The following is a 12,457-nucleotide window of genomic DNA, read 5'->3' as shown; positions in this document are numbered from 1 at the left end:
GAATCTTTAATATTTAAAACATGGCAATTAGCTTTTCTTGTTTAACTTACTGCCTCAACCCTACTCCTTTTATAGGTTACTTTCCTTAATCAGTGTCTTGTTTTCAAAGTAAACAATTTTCAGAAGTTAATTAGATGTTCAATTATATTAACTGTCTCTTCAAAGCAATTTTTAAGTACAGCAAGCTGTCACTTAAAGTTGTCAATTGGTTCTTGTGAACAACAACTTTAAGTAAAACAACTTTATAACTAAACCAATTTTACCGTAGGAGGGCTCAATAACATTCTTTCAACTGGCGGGCTCGCTGAGTGCTTTCCTATCATGCCGCAAAGCATTATCACACCCCAGAATGCCTTGTGAATGCAAAATATTCTGTGACACAACAGGACCAAGGAAGTGGGTTGCAGGTCCAGTGCAACTTGGAACAGTTTCCAATAGCCTTACAATGTGAAGCCACGGAAGATACGTGGAGGTCAGAAGATGGAGAACTAGTGACCAACTTTAAAACAAAACAATGTTGAATGAAAAAACTAAGTGAGCAACTAACAACTAAGATTAGTGTTACCAGTGCAGAGAATCAATGGAAAATAGTCATTGATACTGCTATGAATTTTATAGTACCAAAGTCATGTTGACTGCATGATCAAAGAGTTTGGATTACTCTCTCAAGCAGGGTATGGGCTCTATTTAGTTGCAAACAAATGTTATAATCATTATAGCAATCAGTTACTATGCATGCATACTTGTTCAGGTTCTTAGTAATTGACTCAAGGACAGATCTGATGGTAGCCCAAAAGGAGAATTATATTTAATGAGAGTGAGGTAGGAAAGACCCATAAACTCAGGTAATTTAGTAGAAGCAAGTTACACTCTCAGGAATGGGGTTAGTTCACTTCTAGCATAATGAAGAGACAAGGCACAAGTGTCCTAGAGCAAAGGTAACATCCCAAGTAAATTATTTAAAATAACTGTGCAGAAGCCCAAAATAGCAGTGAAATTAGTTTCTTCAGTAGCCTTAGCAGGAAAACGGTGTTTCCACTTTTGGAATCTTATCTCTACTCTCAAAAACAGCAAAGAGATAAACTTGTTTAATTTTTCAGCTACATCCTGTTCCTGTGTTATTCAGCTTTCTTAGGATACAATCCTATACACTATCTTGAGGGTAAACCCCACTGAGCACTATAGGACTTACTTCTGAGTAAACATTCATAAAACTGTGCTGTTCACTTTGCTCAGCAAACCAATAGCCTTCTTCATTGAATGGTTCCCCTTTATGAATTTGAGAACATTTCATTTCCCGAGTCAGTCTTCTGTACACTACTAGTTTATTTCTGGACTACTGTAGACCTGTATGCACAGTACTGTGAAAACTTACACACTTTTTTTTTAGTGTACAGGTTGTGTACTGTTCTTGGAATCCCTGCGGAAGTCAAAAAAACATGGATAAAGAAATCAGCAGTCCAACCCACAGAGGACTTCTGGATGCGACCAGAGGTTGTGTCCGGAAGGTCTTATGAGTCACACAAGTGGCCTCCCCAAAGCTAAGAATGCCTGCTGGAGCCCTTTAACAAGGACCTCTGGTTTTTGTGAAAACTGGAAGTCCCTGCAAAAAGGTTCTGAGTCGTGGGAAACCGGCATGCAGCCTCCCCACTACCAAGAAGGTTTCCTGGATCCAACCTCTGGTTGGGTCTGGAACATCCTCTGTGGTCCTCCTACTGTGGGTTTGGAACCCATGGTGGGTCAAATCCACGGATACTGAATCCGCTGATAATGACTCACTGTGTAACATATATGTTTATATAGCTTCTATAAAACCAGTATAGATGCCTGTAATCAAAGATTTGCATGGTTGTTTCTCATCAGTATGAAGTTAACTCTTCCTTGCCCCCATAACTCATACCTATTCTCGTTTCAAATTTCCTTCCCTTCAGCCAGTTGCCTTCTCTTCCCTGGACCACTTCTTCCAAGCTTGCTTTTACCCTTCCTTTCCCAGGAACCTTGATTGCCCTATCCCTATTTAGGATCAGATTAACCAAACAATGCAGTTCTTCTGGCTGCTCAGCTTCCCTGTGACAGTCATACAGCTTAGTCAATTCACTCATGCTGAGGCTAGGCTTAGGTGTTTGACTAATTTGTTTTGCATAATTTACCTCAAAAACTTGTTAAAAGCAAGCCCAAAACTGCAATGCTGTGCACACTAGATAGAAAGTAAGCCTTATTTAAGTCAGTGTAATTTCATGGAAAACATACATCTGGACCATAAGAAAAAGCAGGGAATCAACTCCTTGGTGAGCCAGGATGGTGTTGTGGTTCTGATGTTGACTCAAACCTGGAAGACCCAGATTCAAATCTCTGCTAAGCCATGAAGCAGCTTCCTAGATGACCTTAGGCCAATCAATAACAAATGTGACTAAGGGCGCAATCCTATCCTACGCTGGAACAGGCAAGCCAAGAGGCTTGCATTGTATCCAGTGCAGGATAGGGGCCAGAATCGGCTCAGCCAGAGGCAAGGGGAAACTTCTCCCCTTACCCCGGGCAAGGAGCCCTGGCCCCTACAGGTCTTCTTGGACCCGTGCCACCTCCGGAGGTGGAGCAAGTTCGAGGAGAGCGGAACAGCTTGGAGTGGGAACAGGGGTTGGAATCTGACATAACTGCTGGTCCCAGCCCTGCCTCCTACAGAAGAGCTTAAGCATTCTCGTACGCCTTTTGTACCCCTTTCATTCTGCAAGTCTGTCAATTTCATTAATCTTGAATTTGCTAAACACAATTTGCATACCTGAAATATTCAGTTACAACATCATTAAAATAAGGAACACACCTATTACTATGTCATGCCTATGAACAAAAACATGTCTTCTGCTTTCCTAGTACCTTTCGAGTTTTAAAACCACACTGGTTTCATGTTCATAAGAATAGGTTTTCTATACACAGGAAAAACCACGTTATCTGGCACTTGGTTAACCAAACTCAGGTAACCAGAATCATCACCCACAGCTTCAGATGGGTGAAGACGACAGTTAAATAAGTGTGCTGTTTACAAAAGCATCAGTTAAGCAAGGCCCCAGCCCTCCTCACTTACCTGACAGGGCTCCCTCTGCGATGCTGCTCCACCCTCCTTCCTTCTTTACCAGGGCACATTAGAAATAGATATTACACTTCCTTCCTCATGAGGTCTTTTTGAGGAAGAAAGTGGAATATATCTATTCACAGATGGACCTTGTGAAGAAGATGGACCTTGCACCACAGAGGGAGCCCCACCAGAAGGGCACTTGCAAAAGCTGCACTGGCATATTTGGATAGCCAGCAACTCCTCTTCCTCATGCATGCAGAACATTTTACATACTACAAACTAGAGAGACAGAAATTCCATTACAATTTAAAAGTCATCACAAAAGGTTTATAGCAATATGAAAGAGCAGCTCTATATTTTTTTAATAGTTATTTCAGTATTGCTTTGTTTGTTTAACTGTCCCTTGGGACAATCTGTACTGTTAAGAAACATGTAGAAAACAGGCATCCTTTCTGTTGTTGTTCAATTATTAGTACTATACTCAGTGTTTCGAGCTCATACAAGTATTCTTTGGGGAAATGTTCTGCGTGCCATTAGCACTACTCTTAATGAGGGAAAGCATGAAACTTCTTTAGTGCTCTGCCAGAATTGTTTTATCGTTAAGTCAAAAAAACAACGGCTTGGAGTAACCCCAAAAAAAGCACTCAACAATTGTAAACGGCTAACAATATTCTCAAGCATCAGAGTTGCAAGCACTTCTATTTATAGATTTACAGTGATTAAACCAAACACATGTACATCTCAAACATTTAACCCCTTCTCTAAATGGAACAACTACTGTAACTTCATAATAAAAGTTAAACTATTTTCCACAACAAGGGTAATTAGGTTTCCCCCTTGAACTATTTTAGAGGGTAGTGAGGGAGAAAGGGAGAAGAAGATATTTCAGTGTCTGGGCTTGGGCCAGTGGATAACATTTTTAGGAAGTCTAAGGTTAATTAGACAAGCTGCTTTTGAGATACAAACCTTGGGTTTGTATTTTACTGTTTCAAACACATAAGTCCATTTTGACAGACCAGTATAAATGAATTTGCTTTTTTACATGATGATGATTGTGCTGATTAAGAAATGGAATACAGTTCTAAAAAGAAAAAGATTAATTTTTAATACTATTAGGAAGAATCAATGTTTAAACTCCGATAAACCTGAAATGGTCTTACAGGATATTACTTTCTATCTGACAGATGATAGTAGAACCCTGCCATTTCCAAAACACTCTCTGTGAGATTAATCTTCAGATATCATTAAGTTCTCTGAAGTTCTGGCTGACCGCTACAATTAGAGTCCGCTTTTGGCCATTCATATGGCAGCTTCCCTATGCCGTCTTTTTGTTTCACAAACTGACCTTTCCTTGGTCTTCGAGGGATTTAAAGACTCCAAAGGACACAAACTAGAGTAAAGGTCAGTGGTTCTCAAACTGGGGCATCATTATGCCCCAGCCAGAGCACCCTGGCCTCTGCACCCTTAACGGGCAGGGAGGCAGCAATGCGATCACCAGAATAGCCTCCGCAGGGCTCCCCGAAGCGCCCAAACTGTCAAAATAACTATCGCAGCCCACTTCCGGTTTTGTGACCAGAAGTTGGTTGCGATCATTATTTTGAGTGTCTGTGCACTTCGGTGGGCCCTGTTGAGACTGGTACAGGGCTCCCCACACCCCCGGGAGCCTGCTCCAGCCTCTGGTAAGTGGAAGCAAGCCCCTGAGCCCCTCAATAGCAATGCAATTTTGGCAATCGCATTGCTGCCTCCCCCCTCTCCTGCAAGAACTTACAGTGGGGCTCAAACTCCCTGAGAACCACTGGTATAGGTGGTAGAAAATGGAAGCCAAATCTGACAAAACCACATCATAAAGCTTATTTGGTTGACTATGCTGTGATGGGGCAACAAATAAAAGTTTCTTCTTTGTTACTCAACCTTGAAAATTAAGTATCTTCTGGAATTTGTTTCTGTGTGTTCACAAATTTAATTCTTGGTGTCCCCTCATACTACCTCCTTTTAGTTCGTTTCTATGATACCGATCTGCTTTTATCTCCCATGAGCCATTTCTCAGCTTTACTTCTTTAACCTTCTTGTTTCAAGTGCCAGAAAAGATCTTCACTATCAATCTTCTAATATTTGAGGAAATATTGAACACATATTTTATTTTTGCTTCACATTCAGAATCCTTCTAACCTTTTCTAGATTTAACAGTGAGCACGTAACACTGCGCACATGATTTAACTCCTTTTTCCTTTGTTGGGATTTGAGATCTTGCATTACAACAGCTGTACATAAGAGTACAACTCCTGATACATGAGCTGGACTTAGATCTGAAAAATAGAGGTTCAAAATTCCTGTGTAGCCTTGAAGCTCACTGGGTGACCTTGGGCCAGTCACTATCTTTCAGCCTCACTTACCTCACAGGGTTGCTGTGAGGACAAAAGGAGGGAAGGAACCATTTACACTGCCCTGAGCTCTTTGGAGAAAGGGTAATATAAAGATGTGTGAAATAAATAATTTAGAAAGAGAAATATTGATGTTGCTCTTCTGCTCTAATAGTGGGTGTGCATCCTATAGTTCTTTATTATTAGGAAAGCCGCACCTGTGTGGGTAAGCAGATACTTTGCATGCACAAGGTCCTAGATTCAATCCCCACCATTGCCTAGTAGTGCAGAGAAATGTTCCTGTCTGAAACACTGGAAAGCTGCAGGCAGTTAGTATTGATAATACCAAATGAGAGGAAACAATTATCTGACTCAGTTTAAGGCGGTTTCCTATGTGCCCATGTATCATTTAACATCTATGAGACAAAATCAGTGAGACCGATTGTGTTGGATGCCATCAATATGGTGATGATACCCAGCTATCTCTTTGTTTTCAGCAGTCTTGGTACTTTACAAAAGCCCAGCTTAATTATTTACTGAACACCTATAAAAATCTAGCCAGCCTACAAAATAAGAGATAATCTCTATTCACAGGCTTACACTGTAACAGAATGAAGAGGCTAAGCTAGCTGAAACTATATGCAGAAGAGACAAAGGCAATGATATTTGGTTGTTCACAAACACCTTACTTCAAGCACATTTAATTAACTTGGCTGTGACATTCTTCTGAAACAAAAGATCTGACAAGAGGTGGAGCCTCTTTATTCCCGGAATTTCTATTCGCAAATCTGGCTCAATGCGGGTTCCCAGAACCTGTGTGGAACCAGACTTGGCCCCACCTGAGCCCTCCAGAGGGGACTGGAGCTGTGCAGCCTCCATGAAGGTCTGTGCAGCCTCAGAAAGGTATCCAGAGGTCCTAGAAAGGTATTTCTGGTTCTTGGGAGAAAACTGAAAGTGCCTCTAGGAGCTCCAGAGGCCATTCTGAGGACTGTGGAGGCTGCGCGTGGCCTCCACAGTCCTCAGAAGAGCCTCCGGAGGCCTCCAAGCTTTTGGGGGTGTTTCTGAGGCGCAACCTCCATGGGCCTCTGAAAGGCCTCTGGAGGTCCTAGGACAGTTCTGATTTTTGCCCAAAAACCGGAAGTGCCCTTCTAGGACCTCCGGAGGCCATTCTGAGGCCCATGGAAACTGCGCGAGGCCTCCACAGGCCTCAGAACAGGTCTGGACATGACCAGAGGAAGGCTCCGGTTGCATTCAGAGCTGGGTGGACCCTGAATTTTGCGTGACTTGGTTTCACGAAAAATTCAGTATTTGCGTGGGTTCCAGGAACGGAACCTTCATGAATAATGAGGGTCCACCTGTTCCTTGCATTTTTATGCATTCACACACATGATGCTCCTGTGGTTTAGAAATGGTTCTGTGGTTCTCAGACAGTTTCCACCATCAAGAAAAGAATCACACTCCAAATAACCGTATTACAAGAACCTCTGCAGAATTCCCAGTCCATAACACAAATTATTCAAATTGTCTGTCTATTAAGAAATACAAGGACAAAATCAAACAAACCCCATATAGGATAAGCAAATTGTGTGCACACAATTTTTCACTCTCTTGTGATTAAGAGGGGTGTTCAATTTGTTGCTTAGCTTCTTAGGATGTTTACACAAATTTCCTGTGTAAGAAAGTTCCTCTTTCAGATGAGGTTGATGTCAGCAACCACCAATACCATAAAGTAAATATTGTGAATTCAACCAAAGATTATTAATGGAAATCACACATAAAATGTTGCAGCAGACTTCTCTACAACACAGGATCTTTCCTTAATCCTATATCAGGGGTGGCTATCCTTTCAACTTTGGGGCTCCTGGACCTTTAACAATTGTTAACAACTGTGCTATACAATGAATTTACAAATCCAAATACTCTATGGATCAAAGAGCACAACGACAAACTATCCATTAGGAACAGAATCAAAGACTGATTTCCACAAGTCAAATGATGAGATAAAATCAGACCTAACTATGCAATCCTAGGTCTGTCTTCTCAGATGTAAGCCTCATCAAATTTGCCAGAACTCATTCCTCCAAGTAAGTGTTATAAGAATGAAGCCTAGGGCTGCACTCCTATACACACTTATCTAGGAATAAGTCCTAATGAAATCTAGACTAGACAAGACTTCGATTGCATTTTAAATGTCTCAAGTTGTACCTGATCTGAGTTGAACCATACAAACCTGGAGAAATGGCTCTATGGAACTGGTACATATCCTCTCCCATCAGTTCCTGTGCTACTTGCTTTATCTTCTGTCTTACAACATCTAATTTGGCATCAGATTCCATTAGGATTTCCTCTCCATTGGGGGCACTGTGATCACAGAATACAAATCAAATTAAAAAGTCGTAAATGCAGCAAAGGTGTAAATATGCATATTGCTTACAAGCTACTCTGTGTTTAAGCCATTTCTGCCCAATGTTGCATATACGTATCAGGGATCAAATGAGTACACCTGCGAGCTGGGCAGAAATGGGTTAGGGTGCTTTAAAAATGCATGTTGTAAAGTTCAACACATCTAAAACCTGTGTAAAACATGTCTTTTAAATATATAATTCAAACGTCTAAAATCACTTATATAAATTCTATATAGGCATACATATGCAAATAACTTGGAGCACATGCTCAAGATCAATATACCAAATATACTCGTGTATAAGTAAAAAAATTATGCCTTAAAATTGGCCCTGAAAACATGGGTTGACACAGTAAATAAAGTTTCTAGGAGCAGCTGCCTGGTGAGGTGGGGTGGGACCGGGCTGAGAAGCAGGGAACAGGGGGGTATGGGGAAAAAATAGCACTTTTACTTACCAGTAATTGTTCTGAGACAGCAACAAAGAGCAAACAATAAAAGGTAGCCATTTTAGCTTCCAAACAGGAAGAGAAGTGGGAAGCTTATGGGAATTGTAGTCTGTATGAGGACTGCTGCTATGGAAGTGCCACAGAGTATTTCTCACAAAGCCTACAACTCTCATAAGCACCTTCATCTCCCTTCCTGATTGGAAAAGAAGTTAAAACAGCTTCTTTTTTCTTTTTGCTGCAACAATGCCTGGTAAGTCATATTCAGAGAATTTTACACACCCCTCTTTTACCCCTCCACCTGACTCCCAATGGTCATAGAAAATTCCATGATTTTTGGCTCAGAACCTGCCCTATCTATGACATCAATATAGACTTGAGTATCTATGGTAGATTAAGTAGACATTTTATCTACAGGCAACCCCTCCCGTATCCACAGATTTCAGTTCTCCACAGCTCCTCTGTACCCATTATCTTCAGTTTTCATTATTAACAAGCAGTCACAGGTTCATCAGGTCTGGAGTCAGACCTTAAGAATTATAAGTTACTGTAGTTTGTTTGTTTTTTTTCATTATAAAAAATGGACAAGCATGGAAATGGGAAAAAATTGCACTTTGTGTACTGGGCTCCTACCTTCCTTTTACTATATCCAACCCCATTTTTTTGAGTTAAACACACAAATACTTAAAAGTAAGAATTAAATCAAAACTTCTGTGGTGGAGGTAGAAGAAGGATAAGACAGAGGAAGAATTTTTCCTAATTTTTCTCTTTCCCTCTCTCTCTACCCACCAACCCACACTTCATAACCCCAACCTAGTGAAGGAGAGCCATGCGTGAAGCAGGCTTTCAGGAATGTACCACATACTGGATCGGGAACCAGGGATTTATATCAGAGTTACATTCAAATGCCCATTTGAGTATGGATGCTCTACCCATACTGCTTTCAGTAGAAGTTACTATTAAAGTACAAAAATGAGATTCACTGGGTATGTATGAACAGCATCTAAATACTTCTCACAAATACCTGTACAGAATATTTCATTTATATAACCATTCTTACTACTAGAAGAAGTTATAGCATCAGTTTTTAAAATACATACTGAAGAGGAAGATATTGAATAATGAGGTCTGCGACAACAGTTGTACTATAAGAAGGCAAAGCGTTCTCTTGTGGTAGGACTATGACAAGGGGACTGTGTATGCACAACAATAAGTTGGGGTGTAAATCTTGATAGGACAACTACTGCTACTAGATAAAACTACTGAACACCAATCATTCTACGTAAGGAGCCCGCTTTATCCACAATTAAGTACTGTATTACTAATTACCAGAGCATCAGTACTCCTTGGAAGTTTTTAAGAATATAATAACATTTATAGCACAGTGTTCCAAACAGTCCAGAACAATTGCTAATGATGCAAGTTATAAGACAAAAAATTATGATTCAGTAAAAGTCAGTTGGCCTGTTTGAAAGAATTGTTGAGAAGGATAAACACAGAGTCTCTAATAATAAAACGCAAAGGAAAAACGGATGCAATATGGTAATGTAATCAGAGATTTTCACACAAGCTTTTATTTGTCTAGCCTTCTCAACACTATCATGTTCAATAACATCACCAGCTGCAATTGCTAGTGTCTCAATGTAGCCAATGAACTGATGCACTTCTATTATAATTACCACATTGTCTAGTAAAGCTTGTAAGCAAGTCAATACTGTTAAAATGGCCAGCAGTTACAGATATTATATAAATCCAATAATGAAAACAGAAAATTTCCTGAGTACAATGATGACAGGTGAGATGAGAAAGGAAGAAGAGGAAGAAAGTGTGAGAAGATAAGAAACAGAACAAATATTAGATTCAGAACTGGAATCGGAGGGGGTGAAATTAGATGATCCAGAGAAAACAGAAGAGTCGGGGAAGGAAGAAATTAAAGGGGCAAGTAGCAGACATTCACCGATAGCAACAAGAACAAAAAGATAAAAAGAAAGGAGAATTAATAAAAAGAAGCATGATGGTTAAAGGAAGTTGGGAGTATTTACTCAGTCAACATAAATGACTCAAACTTACTTCAAAAATGTAAAAAAGTTTTTTTTTTAATGTAAAAATTAAATATGGACATAATTGTTTTATACATGGTATGCAACACCTACAAAATTGGTAAAAACAAATTAGAATTGTATCAAAAAATTGTTGGAAATGTAAGTGTACGGAAGGACTGTTTTATTATATGTGGTGGTCATGTAAAAAAAGGTAACTATATTGGAGAATGGTAAAGAATATAAGAGATTGTTGGTTTTATTATACCTTTGAAACCAGAATTATTTTTGCTTGTTACTACTTTGGATGTTATAGTTTTAAAAAATGAAAAGGATGTGTATTTAGCTATTATGATATTAATAGTTGCTAGAACTTGATATGTTAAGTATAGAACTCCAATGAAAGATAAACTAATAGAAAAAATAATGAATGTCGCGGAAATGGTCAGACTTTCAGAAATATTGGATCAATAGTGAAAACTGATGCAGACTGAGCAACTGAAGTCAGTTTACACTTGGTTGAAAATGAATATTTAAAAAGTATAGTATAGGGCATTTGGAAGAAATTATATATGATATGGATATATGGATAAACAGATAAATGATAAGAAGAGGTAAAAGTAGAAGAGAAATTAGATTAGAAGATATTGTATGATCAATTAGCAAAAGTGGTATTCTGCACTCCTAAATATATGTGTATGTTTGTATTGTTTGTACCGTTTTGTATTGTTGATGTATGTTTGTGATAAAAATAAAATCTTTTTTTTTTTAATGGCGAGCAGTTTACCACTATTCACAGCATTAGTGCTATCAGGAAAAATTGGAAGAAAATATCACTAGGAAAAGCCTGGTATTTACAACAGAATGCAATTTAAATAACTCCTTCAGGCAGCAGATTCCAACATCCACTTTTCCACTATGTTTCTCTTTTCTAAATTCCTTGAAAGATCATGAACTTTCAGTGGGAGCATAGCAAAATATTCAACAGATTAATCCTCATTTCAACAAAGCTTGATTTGACTAAATTACAAACCAGACTTCCACAGATGCTTCTGTACAGAATATATACCTCTGCAACACTGTTGGTCACACTAATTGAAGCCCACTCTATTTTCATTAGCCATTGGTTTTTCCTGTTATATCCTTTTAAAAAAACACCTGGATGCTGCAAACTGCTGGCTCCTCCTCTTTTCTCCTGAAGAGGAGAAATATCGCTCCAAGATTTGTGACAACAGTGAATACTATCATCCAATTTTGTTTTTCCCTCAGTTTGTTATACCGAGACTCTGAGGTTAAGTGTTATGTTTTTAAGCAAAATGAAATAGGTATGCGGGAAATTATGGCTATTTCCCTTTCAGTTTTCTCTAGTCCTGAACTTAAATGTGTCCTAGTTTGTTAAAAAAAATACTGCACTGCAGTAAGATGTTGTACTGAAAAACAGGAAACAATGCAAGACTAGGGTAACCAGTTGCAAAAGGAAATTGAGATTATGAAACTTAATAATTATGTAGAAGTGGAAAGTTCATCAGCAGGTGCTTCTTTTCTCACTCTATATGACAAGACACACCTACCCAAACTCTTCCTTTTATTATTAAAAGGAACATGAACCTTTACAGCCCATGTATCAGGTCACCCTATTTAAGGCATTTACAGTGAGTGGGAAGGAAAGAGGGGTGGGGGAGAGAAATGAAACAATTTAAAAGTTAAAAAATAACAGTTACTTACCTAGTAATCCTATGGAGTAAGAATATGGTCCTTTTACTTTCTATAGTTATATCACGACTAAGTTTCACAAGCCTCTCATACTTATCATGTCTTGTATCAAGCTCCAACTGAAATGCTGATAAGAACAGAATGCAGAGAAGCATAGGTCATCCAAGCATTTGCTGACGGTACCACAAAGGAACTTCCACAGATCCCAAAAAACGAGTAAAGCAATATTTTGTAATAAAATAATATCCAAAATACTGGATGTAAACTTTCAAGTCACTCAAAAGTATTCCTCACACATATATGTTCCAAAGCAAAATGTCTTCAGCAAACCCAACAAAACTACTAAGATAAAAATAATAATAATAATAATACAGGTATTTATATACTGCCTTTCTAGCTCCTCAGATTTCTCCTCAGACTTTATTCAA

At 39.0% G+C, this 12,457-nt stretch overlaps 1 protein-coding gene across 1 annotated transcript in view; it reads right to left on the bottom strand.

The window, feature by feature from the left end:
- The window catches only part of TSNAX (translin associated factor X), a 29,078-nt gene that overhangs the window by 13,456 nt on the left and 3,165 nt on the right, over positions 1 to 12,457 (bottom strand). The window contains exons 3-4 of the mRNA XM_066616831.1: positions 12,042 to 12,156; positions 7,661 to 7,791 (exon numbers count right to left, since the gene is read on the bottom strand). Coding sequence (XP_066472928.1) covers positions 7,661 to 7,791; positions 12,042 to 12,156 — 246 coding nt within the window. The remainder of the gene's footprint in view (positions 1 to 7,660; positions 7,792 to 12,041; positions 12,157 to 12,457) is intronic.

Source organism: Tiliqua scincoides, chromosome 1, assembly GCF_035046505.1.
Source record: "Tiliqua scincoides isolate rTilSci1 chromosome 1, rTilSci1.hap2, whole genome shotgun sequence".
Lineage (NCBI taxonomy): Eukaryota > Metazoa > Chordata > Lepidosauria > Squamata > Scincidae > Tiliqua > Tiliqua scincoides.
This window is presented reverse-complemented; position numbering and strand designations above follow the sequence as displayed.